At 41.3% G+C, this 24,417-nt stretch overlaps 1 protein-coding gene across 5 annotated transcripts in view; it reads right to left on the bottom strand.

Moving 5' to 3' along the window:
• TRAPPC9 (trafficking protein particle complex 9) overlaps nucleotides 1-24,417 on the bottom strand; it is a 455,527-nt gene that overhangs the window by 416,799 nt on the left and 14,311 nt on the right. For 3 of the 5 annotated variants that reach the window (XM_035319322.1, XM_035319319.1, XM_035319321.1), the window contains 5 exons: nucleotides 24,239-24,265; nucleotides 22,730-22,851; nucleotides 20,352-20,477; nucleotides 15,731-15,947; nucleotides 13,307-13,450 (listed from right to left, as the gene is read on the bottom strand). In XM_035319322.1, the coding sequence (XP_035175213.1) occupies nucleotides 13,307-13,450; nucleotides 15,731-15,947; nucleotides 20,352-20,477; nucleotides 22,730-22,851; nucleotides 24,239-24,265 (636 nt within the window). The remainder of the gene's footprint in view (nucleotides 1-13,306; nucleotides 13,451-15,730; nucleotides 15,948-20,351; nucleotides 20,478-22,729; nucleotides 22,852-24,238; nucleotides 24,266-24,417) is intronic. The other 2 variants (XM_035319324.1, XM_035319323.1) reach the window with 1 other exon arrangement.

Consider the following 24,417-nt stretch of genomic DNA (forward strand, 5'->3'; position numbering starts at 1 on the left):
ATGCATCAGAGCAACTTCCAGAAGCAGCCAGATACACCAGGGAGATCATGCAAAGGATTCTCTTTCTGTTATCTTTTCCCCCTAAAAGATACACAAGGACTTACTTTATTTCCTGAACTGTCTGTTGCTGTCAGACCAGGCAATGTGATGCTACAGCTGGCATGCTATCGATACCAGTCCATACATATGCTTGCTTTTTTTCCTGCACCTGACAAATTGCCCTGCTTGTGTCTCTGTTCCACTGAACTGTCTCGAGACACGCACCACATTTTAATGGCGTGTAGGAAATATTCCAGAAAATACATTTTAGACATGCAAAGACACTCGGAACGGCACAGCAGAGCCAGGAGTTGTAGCCATTCGAGACTATTTTCATTAAAAAAAGATCAGGCTACGGCATTGAGGATGTTATTTGCCATTTTATAGGAGCAAGGACACGTAATAAACGTTGAATTTGCTGAGATGGGAAGGATCACAGCTACCAAGAATGACAAGGACGACACTACAATGCGCGCTTCATTCTGCCCAGGAGTGGAGGCTGTCATGCTGAAGCACCAGCTTTTATTTCTGTCAGTTGTTGCATTCAAAGCAAACGTGCTGCCACCTGCGAAAGGAATCTGTTTATGGGCTTTGGAGTCCCATTTCTATCTCACAGTAGAAGCTCAGTGTGCTTGCCCCAAAGGCATGGCTAAAACAAGGCGTTTTTCTAGGCGGCTGCTGTATGAAGTGCAGTTTGTAACACGCTGAGCCAAGCCAGCAGCTCCACTGCTTTTCATAGCCCTGCATCTCAGCCGAGGTGCAGAAGGAATTTCCATCAACAGGACACAGCGAGAAGCGTCCACAAGAGAGCAGGAGCTTCACAATAGAGCAGGAGCTTCACAGTCTTTCCCGAGAGCCTCTCTTCCCTGACTGAGTACCTTGACTGAGAAGAGCATCTGAAAAAGATACGTACTATTGGCAGTTTTCTTCCTCTTTGGAAAGAAGGGATGGAAAACGGCCACGCTTAGAGGTCGCTCATCTAGCGTCTTCATGCTTGTGTGTGTCAGCAGGGAAGCAAGCGCCACTTGATCCTTTGCCCTGTGAATTATCCTCAACAGCTTTAAAAGCCCGCGCCGCATCTGGAAACCCCACTGGATGCTCTTGGGCAGGTTTTACGGCGGTTGGCTTATTGAGTGAGAAATGATGGGTTATTTTCTCATGTGGAGTAACTACTCACCATCTTTTTCCCCATTTTCTCCGCAGACTCATTGAAAGCTCAGGATCATAAAACGGCTGCAACCAAAATAAAGCTGCACAAAGCCGCGGTCAGTACTGCCACTCGAGCACACGCTTCTCGCTTTGCTCATTATACCCTCGTACTACAATTTCCCTATTTCATACAGAATTATTTCCATGGCCACGTTCTTGCCGCTTCTGGTAACTGAAAAATTTTCAAGTCCACCAATATTATTGGTCATTTTTCGCTTAACTACTTCACGTCAACAGAATAAACTTGGGTTTTGTCCCAGGCCTGCTTGGAGCCTTTCTCTAAGATGGGAACACAAAACTCTAAAAGCTTCGGTTGCACGGGTAGAAACCACTTGTGACTGAAAGCTACTGAATGTGAAAAAAATAAGTCTTTTTGCCAGTTTCACAACAATGTGAAGCAGTATTTCCCAAGAATGGAGCCACTGAAAAAATCTGAGGAGGACAGGGAAGAAGGTCGGTTATATAGGAACGTTTTTAAGGACTTTGGTAGCCCAGTTTAACCATATCACACAAACAAGTAACAGAGAAAATTAGAAGAAAACAACTGTTTTAATTCTATGTTTTAACTCCAGAACTGTAGAATATACCCAGCCACAGCCACTACCCCTTAAAAAGGAGTAAAATACTAAAAATATGGTGTTTGCCCTTTGGCAAAGAAATGGTCGGTCTTGTACTGACGCTTTTCTGTCCCTTGCAGAGCAATCTGCAGCAGGGCAGAATGAAGAAAAGGAACGGTTTATGTCTGATCTGCCAGTTGCACTGAAAGACAAACGACTTTCTGGTTCCTTCCACAGCTTGCTAAAATATTGAAAAAGAAAGTAGGGAAACAAACAGCTTAACGCCTTCTGACTTCAATTTTCCCCTGGTGGTAAGCCCAGAATCAGAGGTTTAACAAAAAAGCTGGTGCCCAGGGTTGTTTGTGCTGGCTGAGCTTTTCCTTCCCCCTTGAAAACAGCAAACGGCATTGACAAAGAAGTCAGAGGAGACCTCGTGCAGCAGTCAGCTCCGACAAGTGGCAGCCAGCTGGCCCACCCAGCTCTCTGAGGAACAAAGTGTCAGACATCTCCTTGACAAATTACTAGTAACAAGACAGAAAACAGTCAGTCTGACAGCAGAAGAAGCAAGAGAGATGGTAATTTCTGTACCCAGAAACATCAACTTTTCCCTTCACGAAACAGAAAGCGGCCTGATGAGCCATCTTCCAACTAGAGAAGGCAGAAAAGTGCCTGCTGCCGTGGAGATCTCCTGCACCACCCTGCCATCAAGATGCCGTTGAGCCTTCAAAGAAAAAGAAAAAGGAATTCAGAAAGGCCACAAAATACTTTAAGACCCTTACTGAAAGCTGGAGTGGTGAGTGAGTATTCACAAGGTAACAGCTACTAATTGTTTTTACCTTGAAGTTAATCACTAGCTTACAACATGCATTCAGAGATCTTCGCGACTTTTCAAAGAGTTCCTCAAATTCTAGTCTGGGAGAGATGCAGAGGGACAGTTAAGCATCCTGTCTGCACATTCAGCGCATCCCTCTTCACCACCACAAGAAAGCTAACGTTGTACGGGAAGCATCTCAGCGAGACTCGCCCGATCAAGCCACTTACTCAGTATTTCAGCTGTTCAATTCAGCAGGACAGAGCGGGTCTCCTCCACTTTGCAGGCAAGCGTCACCAGTTTTTCCATTACATAAAGCCCGACAGGAATTAGAGGACAGCATTTTCTACATTTGTAGTAAATTGCACCGCTAATATTTTTTGGAAGAGGAAGACTTGGAGCAAGTTAACCTTGCTTTCAAACTGCTCATTGGTCTCAAGCAAGTTGCTTTGAAAGGAACACTACAAGTGCCATCCGGAACAAGCTTAACATCTCTGATCTCCACGTTTAAGTTAACAAATTTAACATCTCCACACCACTTTCTGTCTATAGACTCAAAAGATATTCTCACGGGGAGAGCCAGAAAGGACTGGCAGACAATATATGAACCCTGCTTCTTTGAGAAATCAAGCTAAATAAATCTCCAAATAAATACAGCGGAGACTAAAACGAATAAAATTCACAGTTTGAGATGGAAAAGAGAAGGAACGACAGGAAAATAATTTATCTGTGCCAGCCAGAGAGCTTGATAAGACCCACTTTCATGAACAGATCATTATGGAAAGCATCAAAGAAAGTGGCTCCATCCTTACAAGGAGGGAATGAGTACGAGGGGATTCAGATATTTGCTGTGCAATCGTTCATCTTTGGAAGAGCAATCATTGGCTTTACTCCTAACATTGCAGGGGAGAGGGAAAAGGGAAATATCTGGTTTCAACAGAGATGGAACATAGAGGAGTTGTCCGTGTCAGGATAACGCGCTCTGCTTCTGAAGACTGCCATAGAGAAAGAAAGAATGGGAAGAGACTGCCTAAACATACGAAGGTTTTTTGGCAATTCAGTCCTTTAATACAAGATTTTTTTTAGCAATTATATAAAATGCGTACGCGTTATGTCACAGTGAGTCTGAAAATCGCACCTAGCACAGAAATACTTTGGGATAGAATCTCAAAAAATTGACATAGCCGACGTGAGAGTTCAGAAAAACACCGTTAAAAGTTCAGCATCTAGTTCTTCCCTGTACCTGAGCTAACTTCAAACGTCTGCGTGCTCCGAAAAACATTTCAACGTATATTTTGTACATATAAAATCAATACGTAAACCACTAAGCAACATTCATGATTTTTCACGTTAACACCAGCAGACCTATCTTCACATAAAGTGGAGCAAATTAAGCAAAGGTAACTTCCAAAACAACTTCCAAAAATTCAAAGACAACTCCTACAAAGCCACTTCCCAGCAAAGCAGGCTTTGTAAAAAATGTACAGAGACAATGGCACAACTGTTACGCGCGTCTGATGTGGTGCTTTGGGTAGAGGAAGCACACAGAGACAGAAGGTGGTAAGAACGTCGCGGTAGTTTCTGTAGGACCTCTCTCCTCGCTTTACTGTCCTGCAAAGTCACTGGAATTTGGGCAAAGAGAATTAACACAATTCCGTTTTGATGCTTCCGTTAGCGGTAATAAAGAGAAGGCTCCTCTTGCCTGCCAAGAGGACAGTTTAATTGTTTAAAGAACCAGACAACTGTCTGAAAACTGATAAGGAAAACATGCCAGCTCTCTCAGCTGACATATTTGAGTTTTCCAAGCGTTTTTTCAGTATCACTTCCGAATCTCACTGTTCCTTTCAAAGCACATCCAACCGTATCCAAAGGGACATCATGCGGGGAGATCACCAAAGCAGAGGGATGATCTTTTACACACACATATTTCTACTTACATATAAACTGCTACTTGCAGTAGCAGCCTTGATTAGGAGGGCACTGAGTCTGTTAAAGACCGTAAAAAATGGATTTTAGTAAAATAGTTAATATAAAAAAACCTTCCTCCAGCACAAAACATTAACAAATACACCATAACTTCTTCATGTCTTCATAACGTCAATTAAAGCATGTCTTCCTCAAAGCAGTTTTCTCCCGGAAAAACAGCTTGGCAAGTTGTCTTTTAGGTTGGATATTAGGAAGAACTTCTTTACTGAACGGGTTGTTAGTCACTGGAATAGGCTGCCCAGGGAAGTGGCTGAGTCACCATCCCTGGAGGTCTTTAAAAGACGTTTAGATGTAGAGCTTAGGGATATGGTTTAGTGGAAGATTTGTTAGCATTAGGTCAGAGGTTGGACTCGGTGATCTTGGAGGTCTCTTCCAACCTAGACGATTCTGTGATTCTGTCTCCACCCGAACATGTCTAGTTAATCACATCAGGCTTCTTCAAAAACCAAGAGGCAACTACGTGTAGATGGGAATTCTGACGTACAGCTTGGAAATTTCATTTTATTCATGACTGACTTTAAAACAGGTTGGTAAGAACTGTGTGTCACAAAGAAATGCACCGTTGTATTTTAATGACGCATTTGCTGTTTCACATAAGGGTTTGGATAAGGCAGCGGCTGGAGATTTTGTCTGCACCTCATCGAGTCCAGCACACAGATCTAAGCTAAGATAAATCGCGTGGAAGACGTTCAGGTCTGTTTGTAATGCCGGGCAGTTTGAGTCAGTGGTCGTTTTGTTTACAGTACAGCAGGTTTTCCTTCATGTAACGTTGACTCAGACTGCTGGCCTTCATACCACGTGCTATCCAAGTGAATTTCAATCTCTCATTCCTGTTGGTGACTTTGTTACTGGTTTAGTCAATCTCATTTATTTACTCCACAATTAACAAACTCACCGAATTGCGGGCTGAACCAGAGTTATTCCAGCCAAACAGACAAACTACTGCGGGCATTTTGGTTTTCCTCTCAGCAACCTTAAGTTTCAGCACAGTCTGCAAGACATGCGTTTCATGAAAATCAATTACCTCGTTTTTCAAAATGTGGTTTTTGAGTGAAGTTATTTAACATGCCAGCTCTAGAAAACACCACTGCCCAAGTGGGGTTTTAGAAGAATTAAATAAACCCAGAGAGTTTTACCTGGCTGCTACTATCCTGTATTAATAATAATAAAGGAAAATAACAATAATAGGAATAATAATAATAAAAGGAAAGGAAAAAAGATTTTTAAATATCCAGGAGTGCTCTTCAGTGCTGTTGACTCCCAGCAACAGAAGCAGGTAACAATGCTGAAGTCTTTTAGCACAGAACTGAACAAAAGAGCACTGGAACAAAAGCAGCAAAACTCAAATCTAAACGACAAATCTTCAAATCCGAAATACCGTCCACGTTACTGATGCCTTTATACATTAACCTCGTATGGGAAAACTTAAATCTGAGTGTGCAGCGTCATTATTTGCAGCACTGCAAGAGAGGTGGAAGAGCTGGAGGAAAAGAAAAAAAAATACACAAAACTTTAGCCAGTGGGTTGTGTATGGGGCATTGCCAGGTCCTCTCCATTTATCTGATTATATAGAGTTCCATGATGAATGAGTTCAGTGAAATTGGTTCCTTTTTAGCATTACAAGACCAAGCAGAGTGGCTCCTGTTTGAAAGATTTCCTGGTTTCACAAAAGCACCTTGCAGGGACTTTGTCAACCAAAACACAACGCAGTGCATTAGAGCAGTTCAGTGCTGTCAGTTAAGTAAAACGCACCTCGACTCAGAAGTTTGCATCTATTTTAATTTCCATATTCTCTGTACAGTCTGATTAAAGCTTCATTCTTCTGAGCCCTTGAAATCAGGAACTTCTATCCTTCTAAAAACTGATTTATGTGCTGTAGAGACCCCTAGGGGAAATGCTGTCCTAACTGAAAGGTAGCATTGAGGAACAACGTTCCCTAGAAGTATAAAACAAAGTGCTGACAGGCCATGGCTGTATTAGGAAGTTCTACAGCACAAAAGGAGAGAAGCCACAGAGGGAATCCGTTGGTGCCTACATGACACACATTTCAGGGGATTACTTGAGACTAGTTTCAGGTTTCAGGCTAAGGAAACCTTCTCAGCGGTGGTTTTCAATACAGCACCTCTTCCTTTCCACTCTCAAGAAATGCTATCCCAATGAGAGCTACCCTAAAAACTCTTCTAAATGACCCTGATTCAGCAAAAACCTGCTGTTACCATTTTTGCCAGTTTCCTAATAGCTCACAACCACATCGAAAAGCAGAAGCCTATGCCACATGACTAATAATCTCCTTCCTCCACACCATAATCTTAATCCCTTACTGTTTCTTTCCTCTGTTGTAACTGAAACACAATCATGTAAGTGCTCCGTTATTCCTTGAAAAGAACATCCAGAGAAAGAGGTCATGCTTCCAAGATGTTCTAACTCCGTCTGTTTAGATCACAATTACCCACGTGCCCACTATTATTTACTATTGATTCTCCTATTAACCCAGCACGTCGTTTCTTCTAATTTACCCAGTACCAATATCAAACTTACTGAGCTCCAGATGGATTCAAAGGATGACATTCAGTTTATCTTACTTCAGCGGAAGCCTCAGATGCAGACAACGCGTCAGCGCTGAGCTAGCCGTGGCCAAAAGGGAGCGATGCATCTTGTCCCAGGAATCACTGGGATAACTGGGATCATTAGCACGACTGGGATGCAGGTACCTACACTGAAGACACCCACCTCATTTAGTCCGAACTTCCATCCTGCTACGAAGTCTTAAAGATGCAGAGATTCATTTGCCACTTACAATTTTGGAAGGGGAATAAGGACGAGTTAAGAAACCCATTAAACATTCTTAATTGTTTATCCTTGTTTTTATTTCTAATACTTGGCTTGCTACTTGTGTCCTAAATAAGATGAACAGGAAGGAAACAAAACAGAGGAACACTAGGAACAGGCAGAAGAAACGGCAAGCAACCAGCTCAAACTGAAGCTCTTAAGGGCTCCTGCTACAAGCAGTCTAAACAGGGAAGAATGAGAACATCATAGCAAGACATGAACAAGGGAACAGGACACAGCGAGGTGAACATATGCGAACAAGTTGCTCCTACAGTCCCACAAAACGAGGTGGTTTTAAATTATCCCGTGCTCAAGAGGAGCGGCAGTTATTTAGAGGTTATTCTGCATCCCTTTCTTCAGGGAGATGCCGTTAGTCAAATCCGTGTGGGGAACTACACTTCACTAAGTGCTGATGCAGTTTGATTTAATTTTCCCAAGCGTTCAGGGGCAAACTGAAGACAATGTTTTATGTAAGGATCCCCAGAAACTCACTCTGGTCATTACTGCTGCCAGTATAGGCTTGGCTGAAGGGTTACACCTAAGGGCACTTGCACAGTTGGCTTTGGGCTAGCTGTCAATTTTTCTGAGCCTGGTTTAATATTCTCCACTCTTTTCTGTATTTCTACACAGCAATTTGAAATTTAAATATCGCCAAGCGAATGCATATGCAAGTTGTTCTATAAATAAAAGCGTCTGCAAAATGCTACGTCGTTTCCTCTTTCACGCTATGAGGTAGAAAGGCGTATTTTAAGAGTTGTCAGATACCACGTTTGACATCTTCAAATTCCGATCGGCCCAGGTTTATCCACAACTTCCAGAGATAAACAAGGTTTGGGGATTTTTTCCAAGATTAAGCCCATCGCTTCTTTGCAAAAGGGACAGATCTCAGCCTTGGCGGTTGACATGTCAGCCATCTCCTGAACACGGCAGTCTTGAAAGGAGCATGAGAAGGTTCTGAAAAGAAATCCCGAAAAGAAAAGGGTCTGAAAGTGATCTCAGATTATTGTCACGTCTCTGTGGTCCTCCAGCTACCCCCAGCTCTGAGCTATCAAAGCCGTCTGCCAGCCCCACTGACAAGTCCATCATGACTCATCTAGAGGACAAGGGGAACCGAAAGAGCATTCGGCATAAGGTTGGGCAGAAATCCCCCATCGAGGAGGATGATCTCAGCACCGGGGGAGAATAAGCAGCTTCTGGGCAGCAAGAGAAAACAGCCTGGAGGCGAGTTTGCATACCCTGAAGTTTGAATGGCACAGATTAACATGCCGTGTGATTTCGAAGTGGCAAGCAACAGCCAGCCCTGCAGAAGGGACAGAATCGTGCCACCTCTGGGTTCAGAGTCATGTCCGTGACATTTATACGACTCAGGATATTGTTGAGAAATCAACAGAGGACCTCTGAGAGGAGCAAAGACCTTTTTCTTGAACAGACCCACGTGTCTCTCATCCCATTTCTCTCATCCCCAGCCACGCTGGGGTATTTCCTGTGCAAGGCCTGCATGAAGATGCCTAAAAGCATTCACACTGCAAACGAAAATCCACACACAGAAACCCCTCTTAAAGGACACTAAAGACAAAGGTCATCACAGAAAGACTGAATTACACGACGCCCACTGCTCTCTCGCTGGTGTTGAAAGGTCGACACACATACGTGAGGCCACACCGTCATTTTTCAAACTGTTAGCCAACGTGGTTCTGTTTCTGAAGAGAGTTACTGTGCTGATCTATGGGAGGGTAAAAGCAGCTGAACGGACACCTTGAGACACTGAAGGCCATGCTAATGCTGCAGGTGTGCCTGTGCTTGCAATCCCGTTGGCCAGAGAAGCACCAAAAGGGTACTAAGAGGGCTTAGACATCCATGCGGGCCGTGTCCAAAATCAGTAACTATGATGGACAGAAGGAAAATACGGAATACTTCTCCTGTTACCTTTGCCTGCTGGTTATCCAAGATCAGAAGATAGAACTAGTGGCACGAAGTCAGCGTGCACCTTCGTATTTACTACCACGATCTCCAGCTGCTTTGGGAACCAATCTCTGTCCTGCAGTTTGGTAGCAGGGGCTGCAGCTGCATCCAATGATGTAAGAAGAACCAGTGATGCAGAGGGATGACAGAAAGGCACCCTCACACGTTTCAGGAAGTACTTCCAGATCACCTCGTGTCACTCACCTCAAGTATGAAGCCATCCCGAATGCTTGGTCAAGAGATTAAACATAACCTCTGCGTGTTTCACGCAAGGCAGAGTAATTACACTGCTGACTAAGGAGGTACTCACCAGGCAGATCAGCAGAGATCGCAGATGTACAGCCCACCATCGCATCAGAACGCTGAAAAGCGTGAGAGCAGCCAGAGGACAGGGAGATCTTAATGGCTGATATACTAAGAAGCACCGGAAGGTGAATATTATTTCCCCAAGTAATAGAAGAGACAAACTTTGAAAATATTTCATGAACTCAACTTGTCCAAAGAAGTAGCAAAGCATCCCTTGTTTCATGCCATACCACGAAGAGCGAGAAAAGGTCACTTCCGTGCACTTCAAACCTTGCCACCTGAGAAGTAACCAAAGCATCAGGCGTGATGGAGTTCAAAACCCACTGAACATCTGGAAGAACCCCAACTTGCACGGGTGCCCCACGTGCTTTCTGAAAGTCAGTTCTGTGCGGATGGTCACGCTCCGGTAACTGCTGTTTGGAAGTAACTCTGTGCTTAGAAAAGCCTTATTAGATGAGCTCCCTCAGAACCATTTGTTCGCAATATAAATTACAGTCCTTTTGCATACTGTGGATACTAGCAGTAAAAATCCACAAGAAAATGTTGTTTTTCAAGTATCTGACCTTACCCAAATTGCATTCAGCGTGAGCTGGACGTGGCGTTATGTTTCAAAAAGCATCATGCAAAAGAGATGGATTTAATTCCAAGCAACCTTGCAATTGCACATTTTAATTCTTATTGAAAGAAGGAGCGATTCTCGAGGGGTTGTGAACATTAAAACGTAATGGTTGGAGATCACCCAGCTGTAAAGCAGAGTCTGGTACCTCTTTTTGCTTACCAGAAGATTGCATTTCACAGATTTCTGTAACTAAATAGCTTAATTTTAAATCAGACTCCGATTAAAATGACGACTGACGGCCCTCATTTATTTAATGATACTGTTATTTGGATTTGCATGTTTGGAAATTGTAGTTCCAGCAAATATACACAAAAATTGCCTTCTTAAAATAATTATCAGTGGCATTTAATTAATTCAAATATAAGAAAGTTTTGTTTTAAACACAGACGTTAGATGATGCTTTTGTGTTCTGTGAATAGAAGCAAGAGCTTCTCGTGAGATTTTTCATTACAAATACCAAATCTCATCCTCTTCAATTCGACTTGACTCGAAATCAAATTTTTCTGTCTGCTGCAATCCCAGTTTCTCAACTTCAGCTGAAGTAGTAAATGAACAGAACTGGATTAAGAAGATAGAATGAGCCAATATTCCTTTTCTGTGTCTACAAGAAGCAAATCCTGAGACAGAAAAGGCTTAGATTATGTGCCAGTACCTAACGTTTGGCTGGTAACTTCCTTCCAGTTTAGAGTTTTCACTTCCATTGGCTTTATTTTTAAAGATGACCTGCAAACTATTTGAATTTTAAATGTAAGCACAGGATTTAACATCTATCCTCAATTAAAAATAGGAAGTGTGTTTTAAGAAAAAAATAATTCTGGGTAAAAAAAAAAAAACTTTTTAAGAAGAGTGAATTCACCTCTTAACTTCTGATGTGGCAACTTTCCATAGAGAATAATAATAAAATCCTGGCGTTTTTAAACTCTGGTGCTACTGTATTATTTCAATTTCATCATGAAACCTTTATTTGCTAAAGAAAACCTTGAAGTTTCAGTCACGATTATCAGAGAAGAAATACTTGTTGTATCTTAAAAAGTGTGAAGTTATAAATAGTTATAACACTTTGTAAGAAGTTCAGGACATAATGGAAAACGCTCACAGATTTTAAATAAATAGTAAGTAGCAAAATCTTATGCATCCAAAGCATCTTGCTTTAGTCCTTTACTACAATCCATGGCTCAAGGAGGTTCTTTGGCTTATTTTTCCTGATAATAATGGAAAAAAACACACTATAAATGCACGATATTTTTCTATGCTAAATGAATCCTTGCAGAAGAGCACACATGAACAGCCTCAGAAGAATTAAGAAAAAAAAAAATACAATTCAGAAATAAGTTTCCGGTACTCAGTGGTACTCTAGTTTGGAATACTCACCCTGTCTGAGCAACACACTATCAGCAAAAGATTTCAAACACAAGAGCGAGCTCTGTTTTGGACCCCTTCAGCAGAAATGGATAAAAACATTTGGCTATTTTTGGAGAGCGCTGAGTTTTAATTTTTCAAATGTGGACATCCGTGGAACAGCTCAAAGACTTTTCTTCAGTGAAGCTTTCCATACATAAATCAATGAAGCTTCACGTAAGAGCCCAGGAAAACCCAAAGACCTTTCTAACAGCAAATACGACCTACAGAGAGGCAGATAATCTACTCTAGTTTACCAGCTCCTCTCTGTTCCTCTCCTTCCTCCATTACTGATTTGAGCCACTAAACAAATAAGGGAATTTGTGAGTAGGCAAAGAGGTGAAGCCTGCCAACAAAATTCTTGGTTGCAGGAGTCACCAAAGAACAACACTTGCCCGTTACTAAAGAAGAAAGGAGGAAAAACAACTGCTGAATTCAATTCCATCTTGTTCAGCTGCTACAAGTTCATTGTCACAAACTCAGGGACTGTGCTTACTCGTTTAGAGGGTTTCTTTATCACAGAATCCTCTAGGTAGGAGGACCTACTAGGTAAAGACCTTCAAGACCAAAGTCTACCCAACAAGCTGACCTACCAAGCCCCATCACTAAGCTGTATCCCTAGCACCACATCCACACATCCCAAATTAAGCCCTCCAATCACACCAAATATTTACAGAGGAAATTGGGCGTTAGGCTCGAGGCAGTCAATCAGCAGACGGAAAACATTTAAGAAAGTTTGATTTGAGCTACTACGTATCAAGGCCAGGACACTGCGATATTTAAAATTAATAACACTGCATACTTGGCTGATTGCCATCAAACAGCCACCCGACGTGCACACAGAATTCTCTAACTTCTGTCCTCTCCACTACTCCTCAACTGAAGTACACTTCAAAGCAAAGTCACGTCATTTGACCGTAGGACAGAAAAAAAGTGTAGATGACTCACAGAATCACAGAACTGTAGGGGTTGGAAGGGACCTCGAAAGATCATCGGGTCCAACCCCCCTGCCAAAGCAGGTTCCTCAGAACAGGCTGCCCAAGTAGGCGTCCAGACCGGCCTTAAGTATCTCCAGAGAAGGAGACTCCACAACCTCTGTAGGCAGCCTGTTCCAGTGCTCCGTCACTCTCACCGTGAAGAAGTTCTTTTTTGCATGTCGGTGCAGAACTTCCTGTGCTCTATCTTGCAGCCATTGCCCCTTGTCCTGTCCCCACAAACCACTGAGAAGAGGTTAGCTACATCCTTCTGTCTCCCACCCCTCAGATATTTGTACGCATTGATGAGATCCCCTCTCAGTCTTCTCTTCTCCAGGCTGAACAGAGCCAGGTCTCTCAGCCTCTCCTCATAGGGAAGATGCTCCAGGCCCCGTATCATCTTTGTGGCCCTCCGCCGCACTCTTTCCAGGAGATCCATGTCTTTTTTGTACCGGGGAGCCCAGAACTGGACACAGTACTCCAGGTGAGGCCTGACCAGGGCAGAGTAGAGGGGGAGGATCCCTTGACGTGCTGGCCACGCTCCTTTTAATGCATGCCAGGATCCCATTAGCCCTCTTGGCCACCAGGGAACTCTCCTCTTTTTTAAAAATCATACCTTGATCAGAAAGAAAATCCAGCATGGTCTGCAGAAGGAAGGACAGATGCCTGACAGACAGAGCAGGATTGCCCATTCTTCTGGAGGCATACACGAGTTCATGAAGCAAACGCATCTGTACTGCGGCCCATCCTCGATGAGTTCCTACAAAACAAACATTTTTTTAAAGCTAGAAGTCATCAAAAAACAATTGAATTTGGTTTTCTGTATATTCTAAGCAGTAATTTAATGCTACTTAGATAAAAATCACCCAATGGAACCAGTAATTATAAAACCCAAAGCTTGGACTCAAAACAGTAGAAAAATTGGGGCTTTGGGTTCGTTGTGTATTTAAATGTAAAGCAATTTTTGTTTCATATGCTTTTCTATTGACTAAATGTATCATCAGAACTCAGAAAATGAAGTTAACACTTCTCATAAAGAAAAAATAATGCAATATACAATTTTTAACTTCTCCGAACAAGAAATCCATGCAAGATTTAATAGAGAAACTTGACTTTCATCTCAGTTCAGTACTTCCTACATCTCTCTAAGGATCAAGCAAAAGATTTTCTCCCAATACTTTCCTCTCCTTTAAAAGTCAGGTTAAAAAAAAGCCCTAGACTACAGGACACAAGGCACATCTCCTGACCATTATTAGTCTTTAAAAACTAAGTTTCAGTCTACAAATTATTTCCTATTTGCCGAGTTTCTATCAGAACAATAAACAGTGCATCGTAGCATAGGCTTTCTTTTGAAAATGTAACATTCAGTACGCTTTTTTATGAAACTTAACCTGCTTTTAGGTCATTCAAGGAGTAATGGTTTTAAACTAAAAAGGTCAGATTTAGATTGGATATTTGGAAGAAGTTCTTCAGTCAGAGGGTGGTGAGGCACTGGCACAGGCTGCCCAGAGAAGCTGTGGATGCCCCATCCCTGGAGGTGCTCAAGGCCAGGCTAGATGGGGCTTTGGGCAACCCGTGCTGATGGGAGTAGCAAAGCAAAAGCAGTAATCATTAAATACCACACATTCTAGGATGTGCAATAATTCATAAACTTCTAAACAGTCTTCTTCTTGTATTACCCTTCAGCAGCTGGCTAACTTTTCTAGAAATAACTACTTGAACCAAATCTTAAGGAGCTTATCTTTCACACACACAGGTGTCAACATGACGTTATTTTTCACACGTGAAATGCCATTCTTACCAAGCACTGCTTACAATTTACAGTGATCTTTGCAGGTCTCTGCAATAGCCAGGGCAAATTCTGACAATTTTTAGGGGTAAAACCTGACAAAGCACTTGAGTGCAACATAAAGGTAATGAAAGATAAACACCAATCGTCTTTTTTTTTCTTTAATAGGCAGTTCTTGCAGAATTTCTGCAAACTCTCCTCCAAACACAGTCCCACACCAGTCTTCAAGCCAGAATCCCACCAGTAGATAGCCAATGTATTCTCACAAAAGGGAGCACAAACTTCCAGCTGCAATTTATTCTTATTTAAACTAGTTCAGAGTTTTATTACTAGGAACCTCACTGCCTTCTCCATCGACGTTCAGCCCACTGTTTGGTGCTCCACTCCCGCAGCGACATCACTTAGTGAATGCTCACAAAAACACCACCATACAAAAAGACTTTGAGTTTCTGGGAAACCCAGGAAAGTTTACTCAAAACTCCCAGGTTCCCAAGCAGCACATTAGCTGGCTCTTCTTTTACAGGGAAAATGCAGCACAGTATATTAAAATACAGACAATTTTTAAAATGCTTACTTTAAATACAGCTTTAGATAACGCTGATACCAAATTAAAAAACGTTCAAGCATAGCAACTTTAAAAATATATAGAACCTAAAAATTGCTTAAATGTCTTAACCAGAAGCTAGTCTTACAGATAACATCACACCAATTTAACCTGTGGAAGAACGTGACTCTGATACAGATATACATATATAATCACAAGCATGCATGTACTTGGTATCTGTATACAATGTACGTGTGTCTATATATAAAAGCGTAAAAGAATCTTTCATCCTTTGAATAAAAGCCAACAACAAATACCAAGAGGAATGCAATTTCTGAGACACAAGTCAGAGGCAGCTAATTAAAAAATACTCCAAAATAAAATATGACCTTTTTTGTACTGAGAAGTGTATAACCACAAGACATTTTTTTGAAACAGTAGAAGGGAAGCCCTCATTAATAAAATGCATTTGCTGCAAACAGAGGAATTCAGCAAGGCATTCAGCAGTAGCACTCGGGAATTCAGAACTACTGGAAGCAAGAGCAGCAAAAAGTAAAGGTGTTGTTTTAAAGAACTGCTTTATTTGCCACAATTAGTGACAGAAAGGTAAAGGATTTGAGTTTTATTTGAAATCTCTCAGGGAAATTAGTTATAACAAGCCAAGTGAGTGACCTAGGAAGCAAACACTCTTTCCCAGTGACACTTACCTTTGCTGAAATCTTTAGGATCCAGCGATAAGCTATAGCCAGGGAGAGTTTCCAACAGCAGTTTGTAGCACGCCCTCCAGCCAGGCTCTGGGATGCTCGGTGCAGCGCACTGCATTGCCGCTATACGCTTGAAAAAAGCAGACTTGCGGTGGAAGCCAATCCGTTCATACAGCTCAGAAAGAATGCTGTAGCGCTGGATTTTTTCTTCTTCTGAAAGCTGAAATTTGAAGGGGAAATGAGAAGGAAATGGTTTTAATAAAAAATGCAGATATCTGAGTAAAAAAATAATACAAAAAAGCAGGAGGAAACGTAGCAGACATCTCCAACACCCCAGAAGGCCGGCAAGTTCGCATATAGCCAGTCCTGGCAGCTCCTACTGCCAAGAAAACTTACACTTACTTCAAGTCCAACAGCAACCAAGAACAGTGAAGATACATTTCTTTATCAACTTCATTTGTCGTTAGTACTAACAAGTAAGTAGTCAAAACAGTTAAACCCAGCTAACCAGCTCCACACTTCCTGGATGATATTTAGCACAACAGTCATGTGCATGATAAGAGCACAAACTACACCACGTTCAAAGTCAATGGATTTAACAAGTGAAGTGTCTTCTTCGGTTCAAGAGAAAACCTAACAACTAATCTTGAAATCTCAGGCTATGAAAGCAAAGAAGCTTGTAAACCACAAGCTCTAAGCTTGTAAACCACAAAATATGCAGTCCATGATGCCATACATATGCAGATTGTCAACTAGCGAGGCAGAATTTAGTGAAAGGTTAAGTCTCATTAAGCTTAAAAGTTCAAATAAACTTGGTAAGGAGCTACCAACACGCATTGTGGCTCGTGAATATGCTGGCACAAGTCCCAGGTAATCATCCCTTCCGCCCTGGTATGGATGACAGGCTGGCTTTGAAATCAGACAGCCAAGAAGAAACTTCTGCAAGAGTCTCAAAATTATCGACTGTTTCATGTCTACATAACGAGCATTAATGAGTCCTGAAAGTGGATCCACGCTGACACCTAGTGCACAACATCCAACATGCACAGCCAAAAGCAAGGTGAAATATTTGCCGTTACTAAGAATTATTCCTGAAATTAGCAGCTTCCTGAAGTTAGCAGCTTCACAGGAATTTACAGCAAATTTATAGCAAATTATATGGGGCAGTTTCTGACAGTTTTTGAAGCAGAAGTTGCTATTTCCCTCAGACCTGACAACACGAGCCAATGCACAATGCAAAACCCCAGCCTGGCCACATAAGAGACCGATCTTTTAACTGGAGTAGACAAAAGGCAGCTGCACCAAGCTGAAAATCATCCATAAATGCGGCTGGAAGGAAAACAAGGCACAAAAATAAGACACTGATCAATGTAAAAAGAGTTTGTCAGAATCTGGAAAGAGCATGAGGTGTTATATTAAGTTCATCTACTCTAGCTGAGAAGAAGCTTCTCCAACTTTTTTCTTCTTCTTTCCCCTACTTATGTCATTTTTAAAAAGCTAGAAAATCAAAAAATGGCAGCAGAGTTGCAAGGGGCATGAGCAGATCAAGTGTTACGGTTGGCAAAGCTTAAATAAATTATCAAAACGATTTTCTCAAATACACAATACCGTCCATGTTCACATACCCATGGAAACTGAAGTTTAAGATGGGAAGAGAAAGAGCCACGATAGCTCTTTAGATGAACATGAGCACTCACTATCTGGAATGGTTACCAGATAAAAATTCTCTGGAAGTTTTATTTTTGTCCTATTTGAGTAAGTTTTTAACACTTCCCTAGCTTCTTGCTCAGTGGCTGCCCATAAAGCTACTCTAACATTTCTTGCAGTTGCAGGAAATTGTGTTTCCTCCTGGCAACAAAGGCTGCGTTTTTCCCTCGGCATAAATAGCTCAGCATTACCACCTAGGGGCTAAAAGAAAGAAGAAAACAACCCCACACAGACACTACAAATAATTAATTTCGGGAAGACTGCAGCAGGGTTCAGCAGACTATTAGGCAGCATTCACAAACCTCTTTCCTGGCCTTACAGATTTGTAACAGACAATGCGTGGATGTGAGATAGCCAACGTGTAGCACAGCTTCTTCTCGACCTGGTTCATTTTCATTTACTTGTTGTAACAAACCGAGTTAGCAACCACGACTGTAAAGGCTGCAGTTTACTATCCAAGCATCCGAGCCCACGGTTTTAAGACAAGCTTTCAAGAGGGAAGCTTTTTACTTGATTTTTAATTATTCCTGACTACACTGAAAACAGATTCTATAACCTCACTTTCTTTGTAATTGGCAGTTACAATTAATTCCTCACGACCGGATGCAAAGATAAGTCCTGTTACCCTGGAGCTCTCCTGTAAGCAGAGAACGCCAGCTACATGATTTTACCAGACAGGCCTGAATTTTACAATTCAGGAGATTGGATACAAGTGGAAAGCAATCAGTTTTCCTTCACATCAGAGGCAAGCACTTTATCCTGTGAGGTGTTTTTCTGCTGCCTGCCATTAGTTGTGCAGATGTTCTGCCTACCTGCAGAAAGACCCAGTCCCCAGTTTGCTTCTCTAACTTAGGACAAGATGACTCCTCCTTCAAGTTAGCCCAAATTATAAGCACAATGGTTATCTGCTTCTATGCTGTGCACAATTAGTTTTGGGGGGTTGGACCCAATGATCTCTTGATGTCCCTTCCAACCCCTACAATTCTGTGATTCTGAAATCAAGGCAGTTTAGGGGTAGTTCTCAGCAGTGTCTCGATAGCCCAGTGACATGCTGTTGTTTTTTAAGAACCAGTCGTGTACAGAACCTCCAGAGTGGCATCACCACGATAGGACAGCTGACATCAGGAAATGGCCAAGTGATCATCAGGCATACGGTGCATAAAGGAACACAGAGCGGAAAAGATCCACCCCAAACTGATAATATGATTCCAAAAGAATCACTGAATACCAATACCACTTGAGAAGGAAAAAAAAATGTTCCTTAGTACGAAAATTTAACCTGTTTCTTTCCTTTTCTGTTTGTGACCCTACAGAGCCGGCTGGTACGAGCTTTGATCAGGACAAGGGCTGCATTCTGAGTAGCTGCCAAGCTTTGTGCATGTTTATTACTAGGTAATTATTAGCAGCTATTTCTATGCCTTATATACTTTGCCATTTCGTAAAGTTAATCCTATTTTTTTTTCCTCTAATATAAACCTCAAGTTAGAGCATCAGAGGGAAGGGGGAGTAGAACACTTGATTCTCACAATGATGATAATTGCTCCCTTAATCAACACAAGGTAACAGCGATACCCGAGTTTGCAGGCCAAGCAAAGGACAACGCAACGAGGGAAAATTACTGGCACAGCAGCTTCACAAAAATCCTGCCACAACAGCATGCATGAAAGGCTACTGAGCTGCCAGTGTAAGTTACCAGAGAATTAAGGGGAGGGCAAAGATTGCAGCAGGTAAGACACCCCACGACAAAATCGATGATATGAGAGTTCATTAACCAGTTAAATTTTCATTCTTCTTTGGTTAGGAAAAAAAAAAAAAAAAGAGATTTTACAGAATTAGTAAGCAAAACAGATTATCTGCAAATTGAATAAATGATTCTACCCCCCTCATAAATTTGTTGTCCCAGTCTGGGCTTTAGCTCAGTGGCGTGGATTTCAACTGCAGGTTTTACCGAGGCATAATGAGCAAAAGAGGAAAAATGGTAAGAAATGTAACAACTTTTTATGAATTGATTCAGCCACATCAGTTTGGTTTGGTTTCGTTGTGGTTTTGGCATGAGACCAAGCATGAGACACAGATAACATCTTGTTCTGGGGTGGTACAGAGCATCAGCTTCAAGAGTGAGATCACCAAAAGTCACCATCTTTATTTCAGACTAGAGAGGCTCTGGATAATCTCTGCAGGAACTGTGTACAGAGCCAGTTTGGCAGCTGTATGAATACAGGATTTATTCTCCACCTTGAAAACTTCCTAACTGAGTATCATCGAGTGCTAACAAGCTTCACTAATATCCTGTTACATGTACCTATGAAGTACAGAAACAATTCAAAATACTGTCTGTGATTACAAATGAACATTTTCAAGTCTCCCCGGAAGTGAAGAGGTCTACGCCTCGTTTTCTCCTCCCCATGTTCCCCACTTTTCTCACAGTTCCCAATACTTTTTTTTTTTCCCCTCTCTGAATTCCTTTCTGACTTGGCATCACCCAGCCACGGCACTGCACAACAAAAACTCAACTGAGTAACAACACAGTTAGCCCCTAAGCCCACTCTGCGAAAGGCCATTCCTCGTTTCATTGAACAAGATACAATCGATAAAAAAATCCAAGGCAGATCTGCCTTAAGCAGCTATTTTTCCCTAGCACAACAACTCAAGAGAATAACAACGGAACGTTTTATCTTAACGAGAGAAAATAACTGCTAGAGTCCCTCATCTCAAACAAAGTCCTCCTATTTTTAAATGAGTTCTGAACACCTTCTTAAAGCAGTGAAAACCATCCAAAGTCCTAGTGAGAAGCAAGTAGGAGATGGTTCCCACATCTGTGACACAGAAAAGAAACTGGAGTCTTCTAAATCTAGGTAATTTTAACATCTGAGTGTAATTTCTCAAACAGGAAAGTCACAGGACGTTGTGCACATACCTGACGGAGATTGATATAAACTGCATTCTGAAGGAATTCAGAGGCTTCCATGCTCCTTTTCTGTATGGCAAGGACTCTCACTGCCTTCACGCAGGCTTCCAGTTCAATCACACCAGCATTCTTGTACTTGGAGAGAGAAAATTTAAATAATATTAAGTGTGGCACCTGTTAGATTTGATAAGTATTTCTCCCCAACACGTAAATCAGCTGTCACATCTTCCAAACCCCAGCAATTCCCTGATGCTAGTGACTACACTGTTAAATTATCAATGTATGCCCAGGTGAAAAGGTGTGATCTGAAATCCTTTTTATTATTCTCAGACACCGCAGAGCTTCAAGTCTTTGAGTTCAGATGAGGAGAAAAGCTGGGAATATGAGCATCGTTTTAGGTAACCTCGTACACACGGCGGGTACGGGTGCACATCTACAACAAAGTAATAAATTCGACCTGCCCAGGATAATACCTATAGAAGCTCAAGGCTGGTAATAGGCAGGTCAGTTTTACAAGTATTCTTCACCACCTAGAATTGTTCTATCAAGGTAAATGTGGGATTTATTTTGTCTTTTCTACTTATCACAAAACGTATTATATAGCCCAGGAAGCTGTACCAACAGAGCTGTAGTTTTACTACATCGATTTTCTCTTTCGTTAAAGCAGTATCATTGAGCACAGGTGAATTACAAACCATTCCAAGTTTTCTAATGTCTAGCTGATACCGTTTTCTGTAAATTAATGTTTTATTTTCATTACAGAGCTTGCCTAAGAAAGGCCAGAAACAACACAGATGTGCATCGATCTGTTTGAGCTCAGGCATCACAGGCAATCTTCCAGACAAACAACCTGATCTCGTTATTTCCCCAAACAATGCCGATATCGGACGTTTGAGTCTCCTGCTGAAGTTAAAGTTTGGAGCTTCATGGGGGAAATAAAGCCCCGAACGACATGCAAAAATAACTCCAGAGGAGCACAGATCCATCTTCCTTTCTTAAGTGCTTGAGACATCGGCAAAAACAAAGTATGGGAGATCGAATCCATTTGAGAAGATGATGTGAAAGTTTTTTATGCTTAGCGATGACATCAAAAATGCGTAGAAAGTACCACTTCCTCAGCATTACAGCTGAGAGCTCGTCTGCCTGTAGGTCTTAGACCACAGCTAAATATACTCGTCTTGGACAGCCACAGATCCGTCCCAAGGAAAAGTTCTTTGTTATTTGCAGATGAAGCTGCAGTGAAGCCTATTGTTACTTGCTGAGAGCATACCAGATATGATTATAATCAAAATAGACACAACCTCCCCAAAACTAGAGTCCAAAATTTAAAGAAATCATATCCTTTCTAGAGGAGCAACTTAAGGTGACAGTAAAAGCTGAATACCTACTTGAGAATTACTGCTGTACTGATGAAACTGCCCCCCAAACTATCACGTTCTCTTGCTTCTGATCATAAATTAACTCATGGACACGATTTATTGTGTCTCATTTGGAGAGCCTGCCTTCAATAGTGTGGGAACGACATCTCATGTTTAAAGAGACTTCTAAAATCAAAGGCTATCTGAAATGAAGAAGTGATTAAAGCGCATATAACTACATCGTAATGCAATTAAAGTCAGCTTTAGTGCTGATGAGGATATTGAGCCACTCTTATTTTTTCCTCTATTCTATACTACCACTGCAAATATTAAGCTACCTTACTACCTTAAGCCCTGAATATCAGCACAAAAAATCCCCCAATAAAGTTCCTGTAGAGCTGAGGACTATTTAATTTTCCAAATCCTCATAAATGAGTGTTTGTCCTTCTCGTGGCCTTTCCTTTGTCCTTTCTTCATGACCACACACGTTAAATACCAGCTTCCCTTAACAGTCCTGTATAATCACATCCATCATCAGCAACCCCTTCATAAACTCCCAAGTTCCCCAGAGATCGTTCCAGCAGGCACAGTAAATAAGCTCACGCTCAGCTCACACAATGCATAAAAGCACCCGTAAAGTCGCTGAGGTATGTAATAAAAACTATAAACATACCTAATAGTTAACAAACCTTCCCAACATTTAATACTTCTGCTTGAGAGTGCTTTAAAAATTGAAGACAATTAATCCAAAACCTCCAGGTACAAGCAGGCACAGTAAATATTTTACAGTGCCTTGCTATTTCAGGTGTCATCTTTGACCAGACTTCTTTAGAATCTTGCCATATTCTAAACCAAGCGCTCAGTGCAGGAGTATAAATTATTGCTATTGCTTCCATTAGCATATCTTTTAGAAATTGTAATGCAATTTTTAACAATTGTAACGCTTTAGAAGATACTCTCAAACCAAAAACCACAGCGCTTCATTATACGCAGGAATTTGAGTGAAATTTTAAAACTAGATAGAATTACCTTGCCGTAGTAAGAGATGGCCTCTTTGTATTTGTCTATGATGTCTTCAGGGCTCAGGCAATTCTTGGCACGTCCGATTTCAGCGCTGGTATCTGCATTTATACCATTTGAAGTCAGCGCACCTAGAACAGAACGGGGTAAGAAATGAGCAGAAGGACTTCTAGCAAGTATTAAATATTCAAGAAAAACAACAACAATAACAATGGGATATGCTGTAGGTTTGACCAAGGCATACACAGCGAATACTTGCCCTACCTAGAAAATACTAACGCTGTTTTACTATGTCATGTTAGAGGGCAAACAAAAAGATGGATTCGATCACAAATCAGCCAATGGGAAATAACCAAATTATTCAATCTTTTAAAGTTTTAAGCGTCTGACTATTTAGGCTACGACTAAGTTATTAGATTGCTAAAATTACAGCCACATCTGTTTATGCAAATTTAATCTGTTTTTCTTTGTTTTACTTACAAATTCTATTTCTAAAGCACACACACAAAAATTGTGCAAGTTCTTCTACAAACTAACAATCAGAACAGTGATCTCCTCCTCCAATCATTTAAAACAAATGCTTCTCTTCCCTGCGTCCCATCCCAGAAAATCAAGCGTTACAGCAGCATAACTAAAGGCCCCCCAATCTGAGCCTTCCGCGTTAAAAAAGAAAACTACCCGAGGCTCAAGCAAAACCATATAAAATTGCTTTTTTCATATAAGAAAGAAGGAAAGAGACAGAATCTTCACGTCTACAAGGGGTAATAATCTAAAGTAGAAGCCAGGGAAAGCTGGGGTATTAATAAGTACCTGGAAATTTTATTTCTAGAATTCAATTTTATTGCCGGGTTAACAATAAAATTGAAAACATCCATCAGAGGTTTAGAAAGGCTCTGTGTCTCCTTACGCATTATTTCATCTCTACGATTACACGCCTAAATTTGAACAGTAATTGATTTCTCCAAGAGGCTTCTTTACGGCAAAGAAAGCTTCACGTTTCAGAGCTGGCCCTAACTTTTAATGGGCAGTTAAAAACTGTGAAAGATACTTCCCACTCACTCCATATATTCGGAGATAAGTTACTTATATCCTCAAATGCTAACCAACTTTTTTCTGTGTCTGTCAGCCTCAAAAGAGTCAGACCACAGACTCGGGATTTAAAACGTTAGGGTGTCTTATGGAAGCTAAGTGCAAAATCTTTGTTCGCAATGATTGAAGGAGTACCACAGACTAAATGTGACCGTTCAGGCCATTAAAAATTAAAAAAACCCCTCACTACTCATGGGAAGAAACACTCTTGATCAGACTTTCCAGGGATGCAATCATAGAATTCCATCATTTATTTTGTACTGGTTACCCTTCCCAGTCTCTTTGCTTCCTCAAGATTTAGAGCTGAAACCTGAAGCACGAGGGTCAGGCCTAGTTTTGGCAAGTGGCAGCCACTAGTTACACAAATACCGAACAAATGCAAGTAATAAAAAGAAAATACGTCGGAAACATGCATGAAAAAAAATGTACCTGGATCAATGAGAACTTCTTGTGCCCCTAAAAGGAGGAACAAAAATGATTTTTTTTTCAGCCTTCGATAAAGCCAACAGAATAAGCTCTTAAAATGTTTTATAACGATCATCAGGCCTGAACAAAATTATCAAATGTATCAGAATCATCGTTGCTATTTTGAAGGACTACCAGTTATA

Source organism: Oxyura jamaicensis, chromosome 2, assembly GCF_011077185.1.
Source record: "Oxyura jamaicensis isolate SHBP4307 breed ruddy duck chromosome 2, BPBGC_Ojam_1.0, whole genome shotgun sequence".
Lineage (NCBI taxonomy): Eukaryota > Metazoa > Chordata > Aves > Anseriformes > Anatidae > Oxyura > Oxyura jamaicensis.